Raw genomic sequence first — 26,466 nt, forward strand, 5'->3', positions numbered from 1 at the left:
TAAAACCTTCTACACTTTCTGGGTCCGTAACCCTCTATTCCCATCCTATTCATGTACTTGTCCAGATGCCCCTTAAATGTCACTATCGTCCCTGCTTCCACCACCTCCTCCGGCAACGAGTTCCAGGCACCCACTACCCTCTGTAAAAAAACTTGCCTCGTACATCTCCTCTAAACCTTGCCCTTCGCACCTTAAATCTATGCCCCCTAGTAATTGACCCCACTACCCTGGGGAAAAGCCTCTGAGTATCCACTCTGTCTATGCCCCTCATAATTCTGTAGACCTCTATCAGGTCGCTCCTCAACCTCCGTCGTTCCAGTGAGAACAAACCAAGTTTATTCAACCGCTCCTCATAGCTAATGCTCTCCATACCAGGCAACATCCTGGTAAATCTGTTCTGCACCCTCTCTAAAGCCTCCACATCCTTCTGGTAGTGTGGCGACCAGAATTGAACACTATACTCCAAGTGTGGCCTAACTTTTGTGGCCAGTCTCTGGGTCATTGTCAATCAATTGATCAGGGCTCCATCACCCTGATCGATCTAGTCCAATCAGGGAGCTGCCACATTGATTTTGGGGTGGGCACTCAGTGGCCATGCCTAGTTCCTGTGTTAGTTTCTGCATAAGTCTGAGCTACGCACTTTGTATATTTGCAGGCTGCAGCCTGTCTGTCTTCAGGCTTGGCCAAATTTCCCAGCGTTCTTTGTGGGAAGCCATTTTAGATGGCCACACTAGATGAAGAGTGCAAGATAACATGGATAACTGCCGAGTGCAGGGATTGTTTCCCTTGGAGTAGAGAAGGGTGTGGGATGACCTCATTGAGGAGTATTAAACTTTAATTTTTGCTGTATAAAATTATGAGCAGCATGGATTGATCGGAAGGAACTTTTCCCCTTAATAGAGAGGTCAGTTGCCGGGGGCATAGATTTAAGGTAAGGGGCAGGAGATTTAGAGAGGATGTAACAGAGGGTGGTTGGAATCTGGAACTCACTGCCTGAAAGGGTGGTAGAGGCGGGAACCCTCACAACATTTTAGTATTTCGATGAACACTTGAAATGCCATCGCATACAATGCCATGGGCCAAGTGCTGGAAAATGGGATTAGAGTAGATGGATGCTTGATGGCCAGCACAGACACAATGGGCCGAACGTCCTCTTTCCTTCCAGAAAACACTCTCTGACTCTCTAGCACCAAGGCAGTGAAGAGCATTTTGGTTAACTGGAACAGTGATTCGAACACACTAATCTTGAATTTTTAAATCTAGAAGATTGCAGAAGGCAGGAGAGACGAAGGAAATTCATATATTCTGTACCTTTGAAGACCTTCGAATCGATGAGTAGAATTGCAAAGCAGAGTTTTGATTTTAATCAATTTAGGATACAGGGTGCAGGAAAAGAGTGAAGGACAATTTAACTGAACTGTTATAACCCGTACGAGACCTACAGGGTTTGAGCAATTTGTCTCCCCATCGCCCTCGTTGAGTAGGAGTTCCCCTGAGGGCCGGGATCCCATGGACAGGGTAATCGACTTTGATATAAAAGTCGTCCAGACTTAGAACTGACACCTCAGACCCGGCTGGGATCGCAAGAGTATTGTACATATTATCACTTTGTAACAAAACTAGTTTCTTTTTATCTATCCGCCTCTGACTAGTCTAAATGAACCTAGGGGAGAACGAAAGAAAGGTTGCTGGAAACAAGGACCATCGCTAGAAGAGGGGGCAAGCATGCTAGTCTGTTGGCTCAAATTCAACTTGACTTCGTTGATAACCTTCTTCCTTGTTAAACAGGACATTGTAAATTCACAAACCAGTATGGATTTAAGCACATAATCCAGTTTGGCACTGTGCTAGATGATGGGATCAGACTTTCAGATCTGACATTATACCATCTGGTTGTGTAATGGCATTATTTAAAGACTAGTGGTGATTTCTTCTTATGTTCCAGTCAATACTTCTCACTCAATCACAGCTAAAAACAGATTATCAGATCATTCATCCATTCATTTGCTGTCAAGGGGCTGTGCGATGCTTAGATTTACCCCCTTTTTATGGCACTCGCCACCGTAAAGGTAGTATTTAAAGGAAGAATTTGAAGGGAGAGGGTAAGTTTCAAAGGTAAGTGGTTCAGACAACCGGGGGTGGGGGTGCGGTGGGGGGTCTGACAGGGCAGAGGGAAGGAGGTTCATCGTCAGACCTGGGGCAGGGGAGTCGAGGCGGGGAGCAGCAGTGGAGGTGTCAGACCAGGTCGCACTGGGAGGCGGTTTGGAGAGGTCGGGGTGGGGAGAGGGGAGCTGGTGGTCAGGTCAGGATGGGGTGGTGTGGTGGGTCCCCTGCGGGCATCGTGTGCGTAGGGGGTTTCCCATGCAAGGCTGGGTCTGGGTTTTATAAATAGTTACTCTGGAGTTAGAAGTGATTTTTGTTTTCCTCTAACGCGTAACTAGGTTTAGCTCAGTGTGCTGGACAGCTGGTTTGTAATGCAGAACAAGGCCAGCAGCACGGGTTAAATTCCTGTACCGGCCTCCCCGAACAGGCACCGCAATGTGGCGACTAGGGGCTTTTCACAGTAACTTCATACTTGTGACAATAGAAGATTATTATTATTAACTATCAGGGTAAACTGGCAGAACCATCCAAAGTTAGCTTCTGTCGGATGGTTCCCAGCCCAGCGCATCTGTCCAGAGGAAATGAACACTTCTGGGCAATTGCAAGGTAAACCCAAACGCGGGAACTTCCTTGAGAGATTCCCCGGCGCGTCGTTGGGGGACCCCCTAAATGCAAAGCTAGGAAACCAGGATGTTATGGGCCATTGTAAAGAGATATTGTCTGGAACAAAGTACAGAATATTGAAGTTTATGTAAGATTACTGTAGTACGCTGGTTGAAAGCTACTTATTATCACAAGGAGTAGTTGAGGTGAATAGCGTAGATGCATTTAAGGGGAAGATAAATAAACACGAGAGAGAAAGGAATAGAGTATTACACTAATAGGGTTAGATGAAGAAGGATGGTTCATGTGGAGCACAGAGCATGTGAATGTCACTTGTAGCCTTGAGTGCAGGTATTAAGACTCATCTGCTTAAAAATATGGATATGACAATAATTGAATTCTAGCAGGGTTAGATTTTTAATATGTTACAGAAACTGCTAACAAAAAGTGATATAAGATAGCTGAGTGTTTCATATTACAAGTTTAACAGGATGTAAGAAATTATATATTGCACAAGCTTACTTGCCTGAAGTCCTGAAGTGAGTTGTGGCTATGATTATTTTAATCTGTTGATGTCACATGGAGACCTTGCCAGTGTAATAGCAGTTGATGCCATTTCTGCACATGTCAAATCTCTGTAAGATTAAGTGGAGGGTGGTGCAGTAAATATCACCATGGTGAGGACAGGGGTAATAGATTTGTTGTCACTCCTACTTCATCTTCTGTCAGTTTTCACTGACGTATACCTGTCTCCAAAGTGGAAATGTAACAGGAAGCATGATATAGGGAGCTTGGTCTTGTACTGCTGTCCTCTAACCAGCGAGGCTACATAAATGAGGTTCTTTGGACTAGCATTGGAAACAAAAAAGATGTGAATACCTGGTGATTTACTATGGTGTACATACCAGAAGGACCCAGCTTCGTTCACTGACTGTGTGCAGATTTATTTGATCTCATCTGTTGTAGCTCTGTAGACTTCAATATTGGTCTCTGCATTCCTAAAACAAAGAAGGGAAAAATCGTCAATGTTCCTGCTCCTGTTCAGGATCTGATGGCTTCTAATGAACAATGCCCATGAACACACAACAGACTATCTGGATTGCGCTAACACTGCGGCATCATATTGCTGTGGTGGCTCATTCAGCAAGAATGGCCAAGCTACAGGCAGCACCTAACAGCCATGGAACTGTTGTCCGACACAAACCGACACCTTTCCAATAGACGATGGAGAAATGGAACTGAATTTATTATCTCGGTGCAGTCATTGAAGATAACACAGGTGACAGAAACAATTTGGCATACATATTAATAGAATCTAGTTACACAATTAGGAGAAGTCATTTGCTGCATTTTTCCCTTTCATTTTAAACACCGGTGCCATGAGAAAAATAGATCAAATGTTTTATTTTTATTCTGGAGTGCAGCTTGATTCCTCTGAAGTGTGTGCCCCATCTGCCGTGGCTTTAAAATAGTCCATTGCTCCTTTTCACTTGCCTTTGTAGTTGAAAACCATGAAAATATGTAAAAGAGATTTCAGCACAAAGCAAGCGCTTCTCATTTTCATCCTCTCAAAAAAGCTGCAGTCTTTCTGCTGCAATGCCTGCGCCAGGCATATACTGCTCCTTTAGTTGACATAGAATCTACAGTGCAGAAGGAGGCCATTCAGCCCACTGAGTGGGCACCGGCCCTTGCAAAGAGCACCCTACCCAGGCCCACACCTCCACCCTATCCCCTTTACCTGTGTAACCCAGTAACCCCACCTAACCTTTTTGGACACTAAGGGCAATTTATAATGGCCAAACCACCTAATCTGCACATCTTTGGACTGTGGGAGGAAACCGGAGCACCCGGAGCAAATCCACGCACGGGGAGAACGTGCAGACTCCACATAGACAGTGACCCAAGCCGGGAATTGAACTTGGGACCCGGGAGCTGTGAAACAACCGTGCTAACCACTGTGCTACCGTCCTGCCCTGGAGTTGATACCATCGTCCATAACTTTACCCTCTGACTCTACCCGTCTTCAGCCTGGCCCAACATGCATGACCTTGGTGTTCTATTCCACCCTGAGTTCCAAATCCTATCCTATAATACCCGCTGCAAGACTGCTTATTCCACTTCTGATGAGACGACATCTGGAGTATTCTGTACAGTTTTGGTCTCCTAACTTTAGAAAGGATATAACTGCATAAGAAGCAGTTTCGAGAATGTTCACTCCTGATACCAAAATAGATTTTCCCCTTCTGGAGACTCTAATAATACATAGATCTAGGGGGCGCAGTTTAAGAATAAGGGGTCTCCCATTTGAGACTGAGTTGAGGATAATTTCTTTCTCCCAGAGGATTGGGTGGCATGGTACCACTGTTGCTTCACAGCGCCAGGGTCCCAGGTTCGATTCCCGGCTTGGGTCACTGTCTGTGCGGGGTCTGCACGTTCTCCGCGTGTCTGCGTGGCTTTCCTCCGAGCGCTACGGTTTCCTCCCACAAGTCCTGAAAGATGTGCTCTTGGGTAATTTGGCCATTCTGAATCCTCCCTCCGTGTACCCGAACAGGCGCCGGGGTGTGACAACTATGGGATTTTCACAGTAACTTCATTGCAGTGTTAATGTAAGCCTACTTGTGACAATAAAGATTATTTATTTATTGTTAGTCTGTGGAATTCTCTTCCCCAGAGAGCAGAGGAGACTGGGTCATTGAATATATTTAAGGCTGAGTTGATGAATTATTGATTTACAAGGGAAGTTATCAAGTGTGTAGAAAAGTAGAATTGAGGCCATAAACAGATCAGCCAAGACTTTATCAAGGGGACGAGCAAGTATGAAGGGCCGAATGGCCTACTCCTGCTACTATCATTGTATTCCATGATGCCATCTTCATTATCCATGCTTTACCTTCCTTCAATTGCTTCAACACCAGCTTCACACTGTGTACACTCGTAGCTCATTGAAAAAAAACTGCACATTTATTAATATCTCCTGCACTATGTCTCACTCACATTTCAACCTGTCCTTCCCAATCTGCACTGGCTCTCTGCACCTAAAGCACTGAATTCAAATTCCATGGGCAGGATTCTCCATCTATTCATCATATATATAAATGATTTGGAGGAAAATGTGACTGGTCTGATTAGTAAGTTTGCGGACGACACAAAGGTTGGTGGAATTGCGGATAGCGATGAGGACTGTCAGAGGATACAGCAGGATTTAAATCGTTTGTTGACTTGGGCAGAGAGATGGCAGGTGGAGTTTAATCCGGACAAATGTGAGGTAATATATTTTGGAAGGTCTAATACAGGTAGGGAATATACAGTGAATGGCAGAACCCTCAAGAGTATTGAAAGTCAGAGCGATCTAGGTGTAAATGTCCACAGGTCACTAAAAGGGGCAACACAGTTGGAGAAGGTCGTCAAGAAGGCATACGGCATGCTTACCTTCATTGGCCGGGGCATTGAGTAAAAAAATTGGCAAATCATGTTGCAGCTGTATAGAACCTTAGTTAGGCCACATTTGGAGTGTAGTGTTCAATTCTGGTCGCCACACTACCAGAAGGATGTGGAGGCTTTGGAGGGGGTGCAGAAGAGATTTACCAAGTTGTCGCCTGGTATGGGGGGCATTAGCTATGAGAGGTTGAATAAACTTGGCTTGTTCTCACTGGAACGTCAGAGGTTGAGGGGCGACTGGATAGAGATCTACAAAATTATGAGGGGCATAGACAGAGTGGATGGTCAAAGGCTTTTTCCCAGGGTAGCGGGGTCTATTACTAGGGGGCATAGGTTTAAGGTGCGAGAGGGCAAGGTTTTGAGGAGATGTACGAGGCAAGTTTTTTACACAAATGGTAGTGGGTGCCTGGAACTCGCTACCGGAGGAGGTGGTGGAAGCAGGGACGATAGTGACGTTTAAGGGGCACCTTGACAAATACATGAGTAGGATGGGAATAGAGGGATACGGACCCCGGAAGTGTAGAAGATTTTAGTTTAGACGGGCAGCATGGTCGGCGCAGGCTTGGAGGGCTGAAGGGCCTGTTCCTGTGCTGTACTTTTCTTTGTTCTTTGTTCTTTGACTCCTCACCCTTCATCATAGCACAGTACCTCAGTCCTTCTGACCTTGGCCCTCTGGGTGTAACTCCCACCTGTTTCACCATCAACTCTGGAGACCTTCTGAGTTCTTCCTAACTTTTTCTTCAGAACCTCCCTGGACTGCCACTCCATCTCTTTCCACTTTCAATAGCCTCCTCAGATCTGATTCCTCAGCTCTGCTTTTTAGCATCTCCCCAGATTCTTCTGTCCCGAAAAATAAACTAGCTGCCTATTCAGATCCCACCTTCTGACACCAGGGACGAAATTCTCTGGTATCGGCGCGATGTCCGCCGACTGGCTCCCAAAACGGCGCAAATTAGTCGGGCATTGCGCCGCCCCAAAGGTGCGGAATGCTCCGCATCCCGGGGGGGCCGAGCCCCAACCTTAAGGGGCTAGGCCCACGCCGGACGAATTTCCGCCCCGCCAGCTGGCGGAAAAGGCCTTTGGTGCCCCGCCAGCTGGCGCGGAAATGACATCTCCGTGCGGCGCATGCGCGGGAGCGTTAGCGGCCGCTCACGGCATTCCCGCGCATGCGCAGTGGAGGGAGTCTCTTCCGCCTCCGCCATGATGGATCCCGTGGCGAAGGCGGAAGGAAAAGAGTGCCCCCACGGCACAGGCCCGCCCCCGGATCGGTGGGCCCCGATCGCGGGCCAGACCACCGTGGGGACACCCCCCAGGGCAAGATCGCCCCGCGCCCCCCCCCCCCCCCCCCGGCCAGGACCCCGGAGCCCGCCCGCGCCGCCGTCTCCCGCCGGTAAGGTAGGTGGTTTAATCTACGCCGGCGGGACAGGCATTTTAGCAGCGGGACTTCGGCCCATCCGGGCCGGAGAATCGCGGGGGGGGGGGGGCCAGCCAACCGGCGCGGTGCGATTCCCGCCCCCGCCGAATATCCGGTGCCGGAGAATTCAGCAACCGGCGGGGGCGGGATTCACACCAGCCCCCGGCGATTCTCCATCCCGGCGGGGGGTCGGAGAATCTCGCCCCTGATTCCTCAGCTCTGCTTTTTAGCATCTCCCCAGATTCTTCTGTCCCGAAAAATAAACTAGCTGCCCATTCAGATCCCACCTTCTGACACCTGGTCCGTAACCTTGCAGGTTACAGCGGTTCAGATGCTGATCCATTTACCCTTTAAATGAGTTTTGTGCCTCCACCACCAAAAACCAGGCAATTAAATTTTATCACCCATACTCTCCGAGTGAAGATGTTTTTCTTCCTGTCCCCTCTAATCCTTCCATCAGTCACCTTAAATCTGAGCTCCCTGCTAATTGAAACAGGTCTTTCCTGTCTATGCTCTCTTGGCCCCTTGTAATCTTGTACACCGCAATTAAGAAGATTAATGTAATTAATCATTGTCGGTTAAGCAACAGAATTTCCCTCGCATTTCACGGAAAAAGAAGAGACGGAAGAAGCCATCTGTGAAACAAAGGACAGGGGATGCTATGCATGGTGGAGTCTCAGTTTTTGACTTAATTTTTTATTCTGGACTTACATTTGAGCATTTGGTACGGATTTCAGTTTTAGACCAAAGCAGAACAGTCCCCTTTCTCAGATAAGATACTTTGTCATTCTGTCTCCCATTAATCAAGTGTCACGGTTTTCATGTCTTGGAGAGCCTTTTTCCATGTTTGTTGCAAACACAAAGCTTGTGTCAAACTGCTGTGTTATCTATACGTGTGGCGGGAATGTAAATGAACTACAGCAAGATTTTCCCTGTTGATATTTGTAAACAAACCAGAAGGAATCTTTCTGAGTGATGTGTAGTGTCATTGTGCCACTGATTGGAAAGTGATTCTTCTTCCCCCATGCTGCCACAAAGACAGTCCAAACACATATATGCACATGACATCACCATGGTGATAACAGCAATTAATTCTTCCTCCTCCCAACACAAAACAGTTTGCCAAACATTTTGTCATAAACAGTGTCCTTTTTCCGTTGAGGATTTCTCTGATGCTGTGGAAACTGAAAACATGACACAAAGCCATATGTCACTTTTGACTTTATTACTTACAAGTTGGCAGGACATTGACTCATCTGATATGAATCATGCTGATTCCATGTCCTGTATTCAGGCTGCCTCTTGGTATTAGCTATTAACACGGATCTAAATTCACTAGAATGGTATCGCGCAATTGTGAAGAAAAGCTTCCGAAACTTGAGCCAATATTCTGTGAAAAAATAATAATAAACTTTATTAGTGTCACAAGTAGGCTTACATTAGCAATGAAGTTACTGTTAAAATCCCCTAGTCGCCACATTCCGGTGCCTGTTTGGGTAGGCAAAGGGAGAATTCAGAATGTCCACTTCGCCTGACAAGCACCTCTTTCGGGACTTGAAAGATTGTTGGGGGGAGGTGGGTCATATAGAGACTTCCAAATAACTTAAGGGTTTGGAGTTGGCAGGCAGTAGTTAAATTCATCATCATTAATATCAGAAGAAGGTGTAAATTAGAAGCATTTTTCTTTCATGCAGGGTTATTAGTACACGGAGTGCTTCAGGGCAAGTGGTTTTGGAGATACAGACTATAACATTATTTAAAGAGGACTTTGATACATATTTGAAAAGAATAGAAAAGGATACAGGGAAATGGGATGACAGCAAACAGTCCAATGGTGAACCAGCCTTAGCATAGCACAAAAATCTGATTGTCCTCTGCCTATACTGTAGTTTCTACTATTCTGCAAATTCTCATGCAGCAATTGTGTGATACAATTTGCATTTTCATACAGTTCTGTGACATAGTGATTGTTGCATAAATATATAAGATATGTCAAGTACAAATACCTGGGCAGATGCACTGTCACGATTCTACCTGAAGGTGTTTGAAAAACGTGACAGCTACACATAATTAGTTTCTGGTAACTTGCTCCTTGTTGATTAGGCATCTGTTTTTATTTTATCCATAGCACCTCTGAATAATTAGCTTTTCATTCCTGAGGTTCAACACAGCAAACTGATTAAATTTCAAAGTGGGCAGCACGGTGGCCTAGTGGTTAGCACAGCTGCCTCACGGCGCTGAGGTCCCAAGTTCGATCCCGGCTCTGGGTTACTGTCCGTGTGGAGTTTGCACATTCTCCCCGTGTCTGCGTGGGTTTCGCCCCCACAACCCAAAAATGTGCAGAGTAGGTGGATTGGCCACACTAAATCGTCCCTTAATTGGAAAAAATAATTGGGTAATCAAAAATTATTTTTAAAAAGAAAAAAAAATTCAAAGTGCTCCAACAAAATGCAAATGCACGGAAAGATCTTGCACCAGTTGTAGGGGCTGGTTTAGCACAGGGCTAAATAGCTGGCTTTTTAAGCAGACCAAGACAGGCCAGCAGCGTGGGTTCAATTCCCGTACCAGCCTCCCCGAACAGGCGCCGGAATGTGGCGACTAGGGGCTTTTCACAGTAACTTCATTGAAGCCTACTTGTGACAATAAGCGATTTTCATTTCATTTTTCATTTCACAGAATGATTCAAAGTCATTTTGCAATTCTCTTGGAACCTTACTGTGTGGCACACTGGCCTCAAATGGTGTAAAGCATGCTGCGTAGGACTTTTAAAAGAAATAGACAGAGACAAACATTCAATAGAAACTGATGAGAAAAATATTCTGCTATTAGCAGAGATAAAAGGTGGATCACAGTACTGTGATCAATATAAATGGACTCCAAGCCAAAGCATATTAAGAGAGCTGGTTTAAAAACTTAGTCAAAGAAGTAGCTTTTAAGTAGGGAGGAAATTCCTGAGCAAGGCCATGGGTGATTGATGGTATGGCCCCCAAGAATAGGGGTGAATACAGGTTTGAGGAGGACAATGTAAATCAACCATGTCAAACGCTGTAGAACGACCTGAGAAGAGATGGTATATTATGGTCACGCACACACAGGATGTTGTTAGTGACTTTGATTCAGGCTGCTTCATTACTGTGGCAAGAGGTGCAATTTCTTATTGGAGAGATTCAAATCGCGAGTTCTGGGGAAAAAGGGCATGGGTTTGGGAGGCCCCAACATACTTTGGACAGGAAATAGAGGTTGCAGATGGGGTTGCAGTTGCAAGGACAGAAGAGTCGAGAGTTGGCTTTCGAGGAGGGTGATATTGACAGTAGACATGAAAGGAGCAGTGTTATACTTAATGAAGGGAATAATGTCAGGTATAGTGGGGCGGCTAGAGAAGTTGGGTGGTCAGCAGTTTAACCGGTGAACGCAATAGGAGATGGTCTTGTGAACGAAACTTTCTTGGAGAGGGCATGAGACAAATGTTAGGAAATAAAGTTGAGAAAAAAACAGCTAAGATAACACCTAAAGGAGATTTTGCTTTGGGAGTGTTAGGAATTGAGGGGAAGAGACAAGCAAGCTGAATGGGTAGAGTCAATTTTAGTGACAAAAGAGATTCATGAACTCCTTGCACTTGTTGATGGCAAAGGCAACAGGGTTAAGGAGACAGTTTGCAGTGAAGAAAATAATCTTGGGGCAATGGTGGGGCTTTGTTAAGAGTTGGCAGTAGTAGACCCAGTGGGTGTGCAGGAGGGGGCGTTATGTAGAGAGAGGACAGTGGGGTGGGTTTGGACTGCTGCTCATACAGAGGGAGTGACAGATGCTTTAATAGGCCTTTTAATAGGCTAGAAGAGTGGATATTTCCAAAAGGGATTCAAGTCGGAAGGCGGGGAAGCAGCGATGGGTTGGAGCACGCAGTGAGGGGAGAAATAACAGGTGGCTTGACTGGGTAAATGTCAGAGTTTCCAACATTGCTATGGTAATTCTAAACCAGTAACTGCTCAAGTGGCCCCTTTGCTGTGCTAGTTATTTAAGTATTAGGCAGGTGCTAGCCTTAGTTGTTTAACTCATGGCTCAGTGGAAATTACTAATAGTGTTTAATAGTTCTTTCTGTCACTGCACCAATTGATTCTGTGATTGTGTGGTTAAGAGTCTCTTGACCTTGACACCAACTATACCTCCATTATGTTCAGTGACAAATACATGGGTGAGTAATGCTGGTGGAATGACACTCGAAATTCATTCCATTATGCAAGCAAAAAATTGTCAAGTGTAGGACACGTTGACTGACATTAAGGGAGAATTGCAGAGAACGAGGATGTGTATCTATTTTACAGTCAGTTTTTAAAGCAATAAATTGGAGTGTCATTAACACATCCAATACATTGTTAAAGTGCCTTTTACAATTCCTTGTACTGCTAGTGCCATTCTTATGGTTATAGGTAATCCTTTCATTATGCTATTCGCTATAGTTTAGCTTCCCCCAATTAATAGGTACATGTGCTGCCCGGTGTAGCACTGAGTCATATAGACTGAGGCCCGTTCTGTTCTCCAGCAGGGTTTATACCCCAGAGAAGGTTTACTCTGCATCTGGATCTATCCAATACTCTGATTTAAATCAGACAATTGGAATGGTGCCAACTCTCTTAGAATAGTTACCCAGGCAGAGTTAGAATGGTTAAAACCACTTCTAGTAGTCATGATACTGACTGCCACTCCTTCAACCTCCCACTGGACCCCTGACTAAACATCAACACCCTTCCAAATCACCAACTGGACGTCACCCCCTTGATCACCCCCCCCTCCCCTCCCAACTACCCACCCAACCCACTGACTACCTCAACTAATCCCGCATCCCTCTGACTACCTTCCTTACATGCTAACTACTTCTCGACCCCCAGACTTCCCTCTCCCTCTGACTATCCTCCTCCCCCTCCCCACCCCCAATTACTAGCTCAGCTCTTCTGGGATGGCAGTAGGGTTACTACAGTTGAAATCAATGTCCTTAGGCTAGAGAGGGAAATATTACAGAGAATGTACAGCGTAAAAGTAGGCCATGTGAACCAACGGGTCCACACCAGGGTTTATGCTCCACACAAGCCTCTTCCTACCATTCTTCATCTGGCCCGATGAGGATAGCCTTTCTATTCCTTTCTCCTTCATGTGCTTAACCAGCTCATGTATATACAGTTCAAGTATACCCAGTGGGTATACTCTGGCCTTGTTTCGCTCCTGCTCAAGCGTAACGAGGCCGGTGAATAGCGGAAGAGGCTAAAACGAGATCCCCGCCGGGCGCCAATCAATTTGCAATGCAACCGGCCCACTCCCTTAGGCGAAACCGGGATCTTGTCATAGCGAGGCGAGAAACCATTTATCACCACTTAAGCCCCATTTCTTTACAATTAACGGTAACCACCCCATATCCAATGGCCTCCCATCATTCAATGGCCTGCCCAGCAAGTGCTCTCGCTGAAAGAAAAACATGAACCTGGCGGAAGGGCTTCTGTGGGGAACCAAGGAAGTGAGTAGCCATCTTTGCTCAGAGGCAAAGAGCCCAGGAGTGCTGGGATTGCCATCCCAGTGCTCAGCATGGGGTGGGGGGGATCCTCTGCACGGGTGAGCCGTCATAGGAGGGTTGGGGAGCAACAGGCAGGCAACTACACGTAGCACAACCATGCCAAATCCTGGATTGTTTACCCATTCCGGCGGCAACCCCTGTCCCTGCCCGTCTGCCCCACTGACCATCCATAACCCCCACTGAATGCCGAGGCCTCTGGCCATGTGGCTGAAGGCTATCGCTAATAGGGAATTGACAACCGTGGTTAATTGAGCATTTCACACAACCCGAGTGGATTCCTGTGGGTGGGTGGGCCATGCAGGACTCACTGCCTAGAATCCCAATAACTCCTTGATGCCTGGACACTGTGCCTGAACACTGTGGGAGGCAATACCACACACGCAGCAGCCAACATCCGAACAGCCAGTGCATGGGACACAGCTCCGGGGATAAGTCCACAGGGAGGGGGGTGCATGGACCGATGCACATTGCGGCAGAAAGTGACAGAGGCATCATGATGGTTGTGCATAAAGGTGTTGAATGTGTTTTACAATTCCCCACTCGCCCGATGGTGCAATCCACCCCCCCCCCAACCCCTCCTGGGTGCCCTCCGTGATCCTCAACATGCTTTGCCCTCCAAACTCTACCACTACGTCTAGGTGTGTCCTGTCCCCAGGATGCACATCTGAGGTGGAGGCAGCCAGTTGCCTACCTCGTCCCGTGGCCTTCGATGCCCCTGGCGGGTGTCCTCTGGGTGCCCTGAGCCAAAAGGCCCCGGCGCACTTGTCGCCGGCACATGCACAGCCGTGCTGCCCTGTGTGCTGACTTCAAGACGCGGCCTCATCAGAGGGGTGGAACTCGGTGGAGCTGGTGGCCACCGTCGCCACTCCATGCGAGTGGTCCGGGTTGGCACCCAGCGCCCCCTCCTCCCCAGCCGAAACCCATAGGGCCCTGGGGTTCACTTTGGGATGGAGAGGCAGCTGGTTCGAGCCCCGGCTGCGCCTGCATCATCTGGTGGTTCCCCATGGTCCGCACCATTGTGTCAACGCCCTCGGCGATGCTCTTCCATGACTGCGACATGCTTTGTGCCGCCTCAGCAATGCCCACCTGAGACTGGGGCAAGCTCCCAGGTGCCCCGGCCATTCCATTTCTTTTTTTTTAAATTAAAATTTTAGATTACCCAATTATTTTTTTCCAATTAAGGGTCAATTTAGCGTGTCCAATCCACCTAACCTGCACATCTTTGGGTTGTGGGGGTGAAACCCACGCAGACACGGGGAGAATGTGCAAACTCCACACTCCCCACGACCGGGATTCGAACCCAGGTCCTCAGCGCCGTAGGCTACAGTGCTACCCACTGTGCCACGTGCTGCCCATGGCCATTCCATTTCTGAGAGGGGACGTGTCCCGCAGAACCTCATCAAGATCGGCCTGGTAATGGGTGACATCCCCCAGCGAGTCGGACAATCTGCCGAGACCCTCAGCCATGGCCGTCACTGACTGCACAACGCCTTGGACACCTTCACTAATGGTGCCGATGTCGTGCTCGAGGCTCCCCACTGCGGTGTCATCACCCGAGCATTGTTGGCCTCGGTGCCACGCTTTGCCGGTGCCATTTCCTGCGCCCCTAGACTCTGGGACTCCTCCAATGACTATGGATCTGCTGCTGCTGGAGTGATGCTGACATCTCCCCCTGGATGTCCTAGCTGCTCCCTATCGTCTCCCAACAGCTCCGGGTACCTCTGTACCACAGGCTCAGTCAGCATCAGGCTGGGATCCAGCTGGGTCATGGAATCCATCAGCTCTCCGACTGCTGTCTCACCTGGGGGCTCCTGCCTCCACCTGATGTATAGCAGCAGCAGTGTGGTGCTCACCAGATTGTGCCCCCGAAGCCTGTCCACTAACATGTCCGATCGAGGTGTGTGTCTCTGTGCTGCTGGAGAGTGAGGATGACAGCTGTGACACGGTGATAACAGTTGCATCCTCAAAGCTCTCGTCCGAGGTGATCTCCTGGGAGTCAGGAGAGGGGGCCGCCTGGGATGGGCTAGCGCCGTCGGCTGGAGGACCTGCGGGAGAATGGACATGTGGTCAATGGGAGGGATGGGTCAGTCACTGAGGCAATAACTACTCGAGTTTGACAGGTCCCCTTGGAGGAGCCCGGTGGTTCCTCATCTCTGAGGCATCCGCCATGCTCTGCGTGGTCTGTCCTCAGTCCCCCCAGTCACCTCCAGGCCATGCTCCCCAAAAGAGATGAGGATTCTTAAGTCCTGCACCCCTCCAGCAGTCTGGGCCCTCTCCTGACAATTACGGGAGAGCTTTTCGTGAGGAGACACAGAGAGGGCATCATTAGCCAAACGCGTGGTTCACAGTTGTGGGAGAGAGGGCATGTGAAGGTAGGGTTGGGAGGGGTTGAAGAGGCGGGGGGGGGGGGGGTGGAGGGAGGGCTGTGGGTCACATGGGGAGTTGCTGGGGGTGCCCCCTGGAGGGGTGGGTGGGGAGCCGTTGGTATCTACTCACTCGTGCTGCCCTGTGTAGGTCATTGACCTTCTTCCCGCACTGGAGGCCAATCCTCCTGGTCACAATCACCGAGCTGACAGCTGCTGCCACCTCACCCCAGGCCAGTCCTCCTGGTCACAATCACCGAACTAACAGCTGCTGCCACCTCACCCCAGGCCAGTCCTCCTGGTCACACTCCCCGAGCTAACAACTGCTACCACCTCACCCCAAGCCAATCCTCCTGATCACACTCCCCGAGCTGACAGCTGCTGCCACCTCACCCCAGCCAGTCTTTCTGCTCACAATCACTGAGCTGACAGCTGCTGCCACCTCACCCCAGGCCAGTCCTCCTGATCTCACTCCCCGAGCTGACAGCTGCTGCCACCTCACCCCAGCCAGTCTTTCTGCTCACAATCACTGAGCTGACAGCTGCTGCCACCTCACCCCAGGCCAGTCCTCCTGATCTCACTCCCCGAGCTGACAGCTGCTGCCACCTCACCCCAGGCCAGTCCTCCTGGTCACAATCACCGAGCTCACAGCTGCCGCCACCTCACCCCAGGCGGCACTGGCTGCCTTGTGGCTGACTCTCGGGGACCCTCTGGGGAACAGGACATCCCTCCTGGCCACCACGGCATCTAGCAACCTCCCCAGTTCAGCGTCCCCGAATCTTGGGGCCGGTCCCCTCGGTGCCATTGTTGCGAGCTGGCTGGTGTTGGCTGAGCAAGTGCAGCTCAAGTGCTGCTCGATCTTGTTAGCGGGGGGGCTGGCGAGCGCGGTGCCGGTGAATGAACTGGCGAGCCTTCATTTGCGGTAAGAAGCCCGTGAGGCCTCGTTATGTGGACCAATTATAGTTGAATTGCATTACCAGCCTCACTGGACCGAGCACCGGGAAGCTCGCGACAATTCCCACTCCAAGAATTTTCTGGAGAATCGCGCCCAGTCGCTCATATTGATGCAGTGTATTAGAACATAGAACATACAGTGCAGAAGGAGGTCATTCGGCCCATCGAGTCTGCACCGACCCACTTAAGCCCTATCCCCGTAACCCAATAACCCCTCCTAACCTTTTTTCGTCACTGAGGGCAATTTATCATGGCCAATCCACCTAACCTACACGTCTTTGGACAGTGGGAGGAAACCGGAGCACCCGGAGGAAACCCACGCACACACGGGGAGAACGTGCAGACTCCACAGACAGTGTCCCAGCAGGGAATCGAACCTGGGACCCTGGTGCTGTGAAGCCGCAGTGCTAATGACTTGTTCTGCCTTAAGATGACAACATTTACTGCCTTGTTACTTTCTGTTTGACTCAAAAAAAAACATTTTCTGCTTCGTATGAAGATGCTCTGATGCATTGAAAAGGTAGCAAATTAATCCCAGGAAATGCGCCTGCACATCTTCAACATCCTGCTAGCTTGGAGAAAAGCCTCTAGTTTATTAATGCATTGTATACTGCCACAAATCTATCTGGAATTTACCAGAGTGTTGAAGATCAGGAGATTCAACTAAGGCTGAGAAAATTGCTTCCATTCATCAATTTGATGGCCCAGCGTTGAACTCACTAGCAGTGCAATACTGAACACAGATCCTCAGTGGATAACACAGTTGCCTCTGAGTCAGAGGTGGTGGGTCCAATCAAATAATTACATAATCATCAAAGACCTCTACCAGCTCAGTCTTCAGCCACCTTCTCACTAAGGATAGTTGAATCTTTCCTGACATAACCTCTTAGTTCTGGTATCATTGCTGTCCATCTATTTTCCACTTTCTCTGGTGCCTCTGTTGTCTTTTTATAAAATGGATACCAAACTGTGCATTGTGCTTTTGATGTTGTCTAACTAAAAGGTTCTGTATAAGCTTAACATTACCTCTCCAGCTGCTTTTCACTTCTGATCCATTGAAATGAACCTCAGTGCTTTCTTTGTTTTCTCTCTGGCTTTATCAGCCTGCCTCCCTACTTTTAACAATTTTTGTACCTGCACCCCGAGATCCTTTTGCAGCTCCACCCCAATGAAACTTTATTTGTCAAGCAGTATGTGGCCTCCTTATTCTTCCTACCAAAATCAACCATGGTTACAGCCTTTGATCACGATTGCGAGATATCGTCTCTTTGGAAAGCATCTTTGGCGCACAATGAGGGAAAGAGGTCCTGTTTCTCACCTCTGCTAAGCTGTATTATCGATGTCATCCCGTGGGGCATGCTGGATTCAAACCTGGATTTCTTTGGCTTGACGAACATGAATCGTGCAAATGGCAGGCTGCAAAGTTTATTAATGGCACTGTGTACCTGGGAGAGATGCAGTAGCCACTTCTCTAGGTCTGCAGTGTTCTTCATGGGGCCTCATGGAGCCGGCCTGTCAATTAATTGTTCAAAACTCACACTCACTCACGTAACCATCAGAGAGACTCCTGCTCTCAACTTCACAAGAGAATTGACCAATAATAGATGTGTAGGTCCACGCGGGATTTAGATTGAGGGCCAGTCGGCTCAATTGAAGGGCAAAATTGTGGGTCAAGTCATACTCGAGAATAACAAATCATAATTAGAATTAAAGAACAAATAGACACAGGAAAGGTCTGGGAATTACAGACAGAAACAGAACACATCTTGAGTCTTTTAATCAGTGCCCTTACTTACAACCCACGGTTCAATTACAAACTAATTATTACAATTGGATTAGAATTAAAGATAAATGTTCAATACAGCACATTTTTTTCTTTGAAGGAACTTTTTGATAGCTCTAAATTGCAATGATGCCAGGAGCAGCAGCATGCAATAGTACCTCAATTAATCATGTCTGCTGTCAGATCAAAGTTGTTAACAACCCAGTGGCTCTCGCATTGCATAATCCACAATGTGGCTTTTATAACATTGGTTGAAGAAAGAACACTGCACAAAACAGTGGAACAAATTCTCGGATTCAATTCAAAGGGCTTGTAAGATCTCTAATATCTACCCTAACAAACAGTGATTACTGTAGTTTAACAGCTCATTCCAAAGACAGCAGCTCCAACAATGCAGCGCTCCCCTGGCGCTGCACTGAAATTTGAACTTGAATTGTACAATCTTAAACTTGGGTTTGAAAGCATAACGTTCTGGCTCAGCAATCAGAGTATCCTTCAAGAAAGCCAAGTTGACATTTTGCCAGACTAACAGTATTAGCTGAACATTGGGCTGTGACCAACCCGACAGTGCGCACCCATGCAGACCTCCTGTGGCATTGCTAGTGGTAAATTGAGTGACCAGCTACTTTATATGAACAATCAGTTGTATGGTACTGTCATAATATCCACTCATGTATATAATGAGATGCAGACAGGCAGTGATTGACACACAGGATGTCCAGTAAGCACACAACACAGTGCAGCCAATCACCAGACAGGACACTACCACTATCAAGCCAGAGGGCACTAGGTTTCCCGCTCTCTCGGGACCCAGCCACTGAGACAGTCAGAGTCCACGAGCCAGCAAGTGCAAACACCATGCGGTAGCTAGTAAGTCTGGTCAGGCTACTACAAGGTCTCCAGTCAGTTCAGTATAGTGTCGACTTATAGCTGAATATGTATATCAGTTCTATCGTTGAATAAAACAGTGTTGGATCTTCTCCAGTGTTAGACGTCTGTTTCTAGCTTCCCTGCATCAAGTGCAGTCCACATCGAACCTACCTGCCTAACACATCAGGTACGATGGTGCTAATTGACATTGTTTTCTATCCCAAGGCACTTTCAGCAACATGTTGTGTTACTAGGCTCATTACCTATGCAAAAGGATGCTAACCATGCACAGAATGTTTCACAATTCGAGAGGAACAAATCTGCACTTTGATCCTATCTGATTATCGCTGCCTCCTCAGCCCCTATTGAAACAAGTTTTAGACTTCCGGTGGCGGCTATGAAGGAGTAAGTCGCACATTTGGTGGCTCCCGCTCTGGTCGGATTTTTGGACCTTTTCCCCCGATTTTCTACCGGACTTGAATTGTAAAACTGATGACAGAGGCAATTGTGTACTGAATTCCCACATTGGTGCATGGAGAGACGGAATAGAAGCGCTCGTAAAGGCAGAAACAGAACGACAGAGAAGGCTGCTGCAGCGGGAGACAGCATGGCGGAGGACCGGACTTCTGGTTTGTCGACCCAGCGGTCAACGGAGCAGCTGATGCAAGTTATTCAGGAATGCTTTGCTAAGCAGAAACTTGACTGCTTGGACCCGATAAAAGAGTCAATTGAGCGGCAGGAGCATAGATTGGACGCAAAGATCGGGCGATCCAGAAAGTAGAGAAGGCGCTGGCTGAGAAGAAGGAACATCAAACTGCGGTGGAGTTGGAGGTGGGGATGCTGAGAGACCAGCAGACAAGGCTCCTGGAGAAGGTGGAGGACCTAGAGAATAGGTCCTGCCAGCAGAACTTGAGAATCGTTGGGCTCCCGGAGGGGTCCGAAGGAGTGGACGCTGGGGCATACATAGCGAGTATGTTTGAGAAGCTGCTGGGGAGGGGACATTCTCCCGACCCTTGGAGGTGGACAGGGCTCACAGAGCGCTCGCGAGTAAGCCGCGAACCGCAGACCCCCCGAGGGCAATGGTGGTGAGATTCCACAGGTACTTGGATAAGGAGCACATTCTACTGTGGGCCAAGCAGACACGGAGCTTAAGTGGGACAAAAGTATCCTGCGGATTTACCAAGACCTGAGTGTGGAGGTGGCCAGGAGAAGAGCAGGCTTCAACCAGATTAGCTCGATCCTTTTTAAGAAAAAGGTGAAGTTCGGACGGTTATATCCGGCCTGTCTCTGGGTCACACACAAGGAACAGCGCTTTTATTTTGAGTCGCCTGAGGACACGCTGGACTCCGCGAAAAGGAAAGGACTGGTGGTGGACTGAGAACTTTTGAACTTTGCTGCAATGTTCTTGTTCTGTTTTTCTTTTTTGTTTTTCTGTTCTTTTTTTTTAAAAAAAGGTTTCTCGCTTTTCGTTTTGTGAAAGCTATTTGTAATGCCTTTTGCATTGATTTGGGACCAGCGGTAGAGCTGAATGAGTTAAGGTTTTCATTTGCACTGTTGGGGATGGAGGTGTGCGTGTTTAGATCTTGTTGTTTTTCTGTCGGGCAATTGTGTGTGAATTGTTTGATATTGGAGTATGTTTGTATGAGCGGGGGGGGGGGGGGGGGGGGGGGCGCGGGGGGGTCAGTAGGTGGGAGACTATCCGGCGCCAGGGATGGGGGCCACCAAGCTAGCTGGGCGGGCTAGCTCACGGAAGCACAGTGGGGGGGGTGCATATGTTCGGTTTATTAAAGGGGTTGAGTTACAGAGGGTTGCTCCTGGTGAGGGGGAGGGGGGTAAATGTTCTGCTGACGAGGGCGGGACTTGGGCTAAGGGACAGAGAGGAGGTTGGGGGTGGAGGCTGCCTGGGGGTGGACTGGTGGTGGCACGGAGCATGGCCATGAGGCGGGCCCAAAAAAGCGGATGGCTGATCGGCGAAGGGGGGGGGGGGCACTGAGCCCCCCAACTAGGTTGATCACCTGGATTGTTCAAAGGTTAAATGGGCTGGTCAAGAGGTGTGTGTGTTCGCGCGTCTTAGGGGGCTGAAGGCAGACGTAATGTTGCAGGAGCCGCAACTTAGAGTAACTGACCAGATTAGATTGAGGAAAGGCAGGGTCATAGAACATAGAACATAGAAAATACAGCACAGAACAGGCCCTTCGGCCCACGATGTTGTGCCGAACCTTTGTCCTAGATTAATCATAGATTATCATTGAATCTACAGTGCAGAAGGAGGCCATTCGGCCCCCTGAGTCTGCACCAGCTCTTGGAAAGAGCACCCTACCCAAACTCAACACCTCCACCCAACACCAAGGGCAATTTGGACATTAAGGGCAATTTATCATTGGCCAATTCACCTAACCCGCACATCTTTGGACTGTGGGAGGAAACCGGAGCACCCGGAGGAAACCCACGCAGACACGGGGAGGACGTGCAGACTCCGCACAGACAATGACCCAAGCCGGAATCGAACCTGGGACCATGGATCTGTGAAGCAATTGTGCTATTCACAATGCTACCGTGCTGCCCTTAAGAACAAATAAATCTACACTATATCATTTTCCCGTAATCCATGTACCTATCCAACAGCTGCTTGAAGGTCACTAATGTTTCCGACTCAACTACTTCCACAGGCAGTGCATTCCATGCCCCCACTACTCTCTGGGTAAAGAACCTACCTCTGATATCCCTCCTATATCTTCCACCTTTCACCTTAAATTTATGTCCCCTTGTAATGGTGTGTTCCACCTGGGGAAAAAGTCTCTGACTGTCTACTCTATCTATTCCCCTGGTCAGTCAGGTCTTTCACTCGGGACTAGATTCAAAGACTAGCGGGGTCGTGATCCTGATCAATAAGTGGGTGGTGTTTGAGGCGGGTACAATAGTCTCGGATGTGGGAGGTCGGTACATTATGGTTAGTGGGAAACTGGATGGGGTGCAGGTGGTAAATGTGTCTGCGCCAAATTGGGATGATGTGGAGTTTATAAAGAGGATGCTGGGGAAGATACCGGACCTGGACTCGCAGAGGTTGGTCATGGGAGGGGACTTCAACACAGTTATTGACCCTGGCTTGGACCGGTCAAGCTCGAAAACAGGCAGGGTGGCAGCAATGGCAATGGAACTAAAAGGGTTAATGGAGCAGATTGGGGGGGTGGATCCATGGAGATTTGGGAAGCTGAGGGTGAAGGAGTTCTCCTTCTACTCACACGTGCATAAAGTATACTCCCGGATTGATTTCTTTATTTTGTGCAGGGCCTTACTGGCTGGGGTGGTGGGCACAGGGTACTCGGCTATCACAATCTCAGACCATGCTCCACACTGGGTTGACCTGCAGGTTAGTAAAGACAGTAACAGCGCCCGCACTGGAGGTTGGATGTGGGACTTTTGGCCGACGAAGGGGTGTGCGAGCGGCTGAGGAAATGTATTCAGAACTACCTGCAGGTCAACGACATGTGGGGAAATTTCAGCAACGGTGGACTGGGAGGCACTGAAGGCGGTGGTCAGAGGGGAGCTGCTTTCGATATGGGCCCACAGGTAGAAGGTGAACAGGGCAGAGATGGACCGACTGGTTAAGGAGATACTACAGATCGATAGGAGGTATGCGGAGACCCCTAGGCAGGGCTTTTAAGGGAACGGCGGAGGCTACAGGCGGAGTTCGGCTTGTTAGCCACAGGGCGGGTGGTGGAGCAGCTGAGAAAAGCAAGGGGGCGATCTATGAGTATGGAGAGAAGGCCAGCAGAATGCTTGTACAGCAGCTTAGAAAGAGGGAGGCAGCCAGGGAGATAGGGAAAGTAAATGACGGAGATGGGAACCTGGATGGAGATTCAGCAGGGTGGAGATTTATACAGTGGGCTGGACAGGTCGGAACCCCCTACGTGGCCGGAGAGGATGAGGCACTTCTTGGAGGGGCTGAATTTCCCAAAGGTGGACGGGGAGCTGGTAGAAGGGCTGGGGGTCCCGATCGGGTTGGAAGAGATAGTGGAGGGTCTGAAGGCCATGCAGTCGGGTAAAGCCCCGGGGCCGGACGGATACCCAGTGGAGTTTGAGAAAAGGTTTTCTGGGATATTGGTCCTGGTGTTAATGAGGATGTTCAATGAGACAAGGGAAAGAGGGGAGCTGCCCCCAACGATGTCACAGGCTACGATTTCGCTGTTTCTGAAGCGGGACAAGAACCCTGTGTGGTGCCTACAGGCCGATAACCCTGTTGAATGTGGACGCCAAATTGCTGACCAAAATTTTGTCCTCCAGGATTGAGGATTGTGTTCCGGACGTTATTCGTGAGGACCAGACGGGGTTTGTTAAGGGTAGGCAGTTGGTAGCCAATGTAAGAAGGTTGTTAAACGTGATCATGATGGTGATCACCCCGGAAGGTAGGGAGGTGGAGGTAATGATCGCAATGGATGCAGAAAAGGCTTTTGATCGAGTAAAATGGGATTATTTGTAGGAGGTACTGGGATGGTTCGGATTTGGGCGGGGCTTTATTGACTGGGTCAGGTTGCTGTGTCAGGCTCCTGTGTCAAGCGTACGGACGAATAGGACAACATCAGGCTATTTTAGACTGCACCGGGGGACGAGACAGGGATGCCCCCTCTCCCCCAATGTTGTTCGCGCTAGCTATAGAGGCAATTGCTCTGAGAGCCTCAGGGGGCTGGAAGGGGCTGGCGGTGGGGGGTGCGGGGTGCGCGGGGGGGAGGTGGAGCACAGAGTCTCGCTCTATGCAGACGACCTGCTTCTGTATGTATCGGACCCAATAGAGGGGATGGAAAAATCATGAGGATTCTCGGGAATTTGGCCGGTTTTCGGGGTATAAGCTAAATATGGGGAAAAGTGAGATGTTTGCGGTCCAGGCGAGGGGACAGGAGAGGCGATCGGGGGAGCTGCCGTTTAGATTAGTAGGGGGAAGCTTTAGGTACCTAGGCATTCAAGTGGCACGGGATTGGGACCGGCTGAATAAATTAAATCTGGCCCGGCTAGTAGACCAAATGAAGGACGATTTTCGGAGATGGGACGCGCTTCCGTTGTCACTGGCTGGGAGGGTGCAGACGGTGAAGATGACGGTCCTCCCGAGATTCATGTTTGAATTTCAGTGTCTCCCCATCTTTATCCGCGGTCCTTTTTTAAACGGGTCAACAAAGTGATCACTGGCTTTGTTTGGACGGGCAAGTCCCTGCGAGTAAGGAAGGTAATGCTTGAGCGGAGTCGGGGAGAGGGCGGGCTGGCGCTGCCAAATTTTAGTAACTATTACTGGGCGGCTATGATCAGGAAGTGGGTGGTGGGGGAGGGGGCAGCATGGGAGCGTATGGATGCAGCTTCATGCAAGGGCACCAGTCTGGGGGCGTTGGTAACTATGCCTCTGCCATTCCCGCCGGCACGGTACTCCACCAGTCCCGTGGTGGTGGCGGCCCTGAAAGTCTGGGGGCAATGGAGGAGACATGTGGGAGCAGAGGGAGAATCGGTCTGGGCCCCAATCTGTAATAATCACCGGTTTGCCCCGGGAAGTATGGATGGGGGGTTCCGGATATGTCGGAGAGCAGGGATTGAGAGGATGGGGGACATGTTTATAGAGGGGAGCTTTCCGAGTATGAGGGCGCTGGAGGCGAAGTTTGGGTTGGCGAGGGGAAACAAATTCAGGTATCTGCAGGTGCGGGTCTTCCTACGTAAACAGGTGTCAACCTTCCCGCTCCTACCGCTAAGGGGGATTCAGGACAGGGTAGTTTCCAGAGGGTTGGTAGGAAAAGGGAGCGTCTCTGACATTTACAAGGAACTTATGGGGTCAGAGGAGACGCAGACCCTGGAGCTGAAGCGCAAGTGGGAGGAGGAGCTGGGAGGAGACATAGAGGATGGTCTGTGGGCGGACGCATTGAGTAGAGTCAACGCGTCCGCAACATGTGCCAGGCTCAGCCTGATACAATTCAAGGTCGTTCACCGGGCTCACATGACAGTGGCCCGGATGAGCAGATTCTTTGGGGTGGAAGACAGTTGTGCAAAATGTGCGGGAGGACCAGCGAACCATGTCCACATGTTCTGGGCATGTCCAAAGCTTAGGGGATTTTGGCAGGGGTTTGCAGATGTCATGTCCACGGTGTTAAAAACAAGGGTGGCACTGAGTCCAGAGGTGGCCATTTTCAGGGTGTCGGAAGACCCGGGAATCCAGGAGGAGAAAGAGGCAGACGTTCTGGCCTTTGCTTCCCTGGTAGCCCGGAGAAGGATACTATTAGCTTGGAGGGACTCAAAGCCCCCGAAGTCGGAGACCTGGCTATCGGACATGGCTAGCTTTCTCTGTTTGGAGAAAATCAAGTTCGCCATGAGAGGGTCACTGTTAGGGTTCGCCCGGAGGTGGCAACCGTTCGTCGACTTCTTCGCGGAAAATTAATCATCAGCAAAAGGGGGGGGGGGGGTTAGTTTAGCTTAGAGTAGGGGGTTAATAAAGGTGGGACCTGTCAGGAAGGGAGACAGCTTTTGCACTATGTTTATAGTTTCATATGCATTGTTTATTTTGTTGTTACAATACCAAAAATACCTCAATAAAATGTTTATTTTTTAAAAAAGAAACACGTTTTAGCATTTGCCACAGGTCAAGCCTGACTCCTCCCTCATGCCTGACTCAATCAACCAACATCACCAGTTGTTCTTTTTTATTTACAGACTGAAACAGAAGATGAAAAGAGACGGTTTGAAGAAGGAAAAAATAGATACTTAAATACTAAAGCAAAAAGGACGGCTCAAGTACAGAAGGGTCAATGACACCCATCCCAGGAGTGGCCCAAGGCAGCTAATGGGAAGTAATTAGCATTCAGCATTGTATTACTTGAAAAATGTTTAAGTCTTAAATGTTAACCAAAGCACTATTGTGTACTATTTAAAACCTAAATAGTATTCTACTGAAGCAAAACTATGCATTCCATTGAAACATTTGTGTTTGCAGGTATTATATTAAAATATATCATTATCAAAATAAATGCTGCCAGGCTTTGGCTTATGAGAAGACGTGGTATTTATTGTGTTTATTTCCTCTTTTCACTCTGACACTATTTCCACTTCCCACACCTGCTGACAACGGTGACTTCTGGCTGGGAAATAGGGGTCAGCATGGACTGGGTAAAGGGAGTGATCCCTGGGCCAGAACAAGTAAACCCGAGGCCCAAACAGCCTTGGATCTTGGGCCTTGTTTCAATTAGACTGGTGAGTGTCAGATGCCTGCTGCACTTTCCCAGGCGGCACACTGGAGAAGTGAGGAATCTTCCCTATGAAACGAGAAGCAACCCTCACGTAGGTCCTGAGGAGGCACTCAGGGGAGGGTGTGACGGCTGGTAGTGGTCCATCCTGTTGCTGCGGAGACAGA

General features: G+C 49.0%; 1 protein-coding gene across 4 annotated transcripts in view; it reads left to right on the forward strand.

Moving 5' to 3' along the window:
* acot7 (acyl-CoA thioesterase 7) overlaps positions 1–26,109 on the forward strand; it is a 338,851-nt gene extending 312,742 nt beyond the window's left edge. For all 4 annotated transcript variants that reach the window (XM_072478002.1, XM_072477999.1, XM_072478000.1 and 1 more), the window contains one exon: positions 25,770–26,109. In XM_072478002.1, coding sequence (XP_072334103.1) covers positions 25,770–25,868 — 99 coding nt within the window. In that variant the 3' untranslated portion in view covers positions 25,869–26,109. The remainder of the gene's footprint in view (positions 1–25,769) is intronic.
* Positions 26,110–26,466: the final 357 nt, after the last annotated feature.

This window comes from Scyliorhinus torazame, chromosome 16 (genome assembly GCF_047496885.1).
Source record: "Scyliorhinus torazame isolate Kashiwa2021f chromosome 16, sScyTor2.1, whole genome shotgun sequence".
Taxonomy (NCBI): domain Eukaryota; kingdom Metazoa; phylum Chordata; class Chondrichthyes; order Carcharhiniformes; family Scyliorhinidae; genus Scyliorhinus; species Scyliorhinus torazame.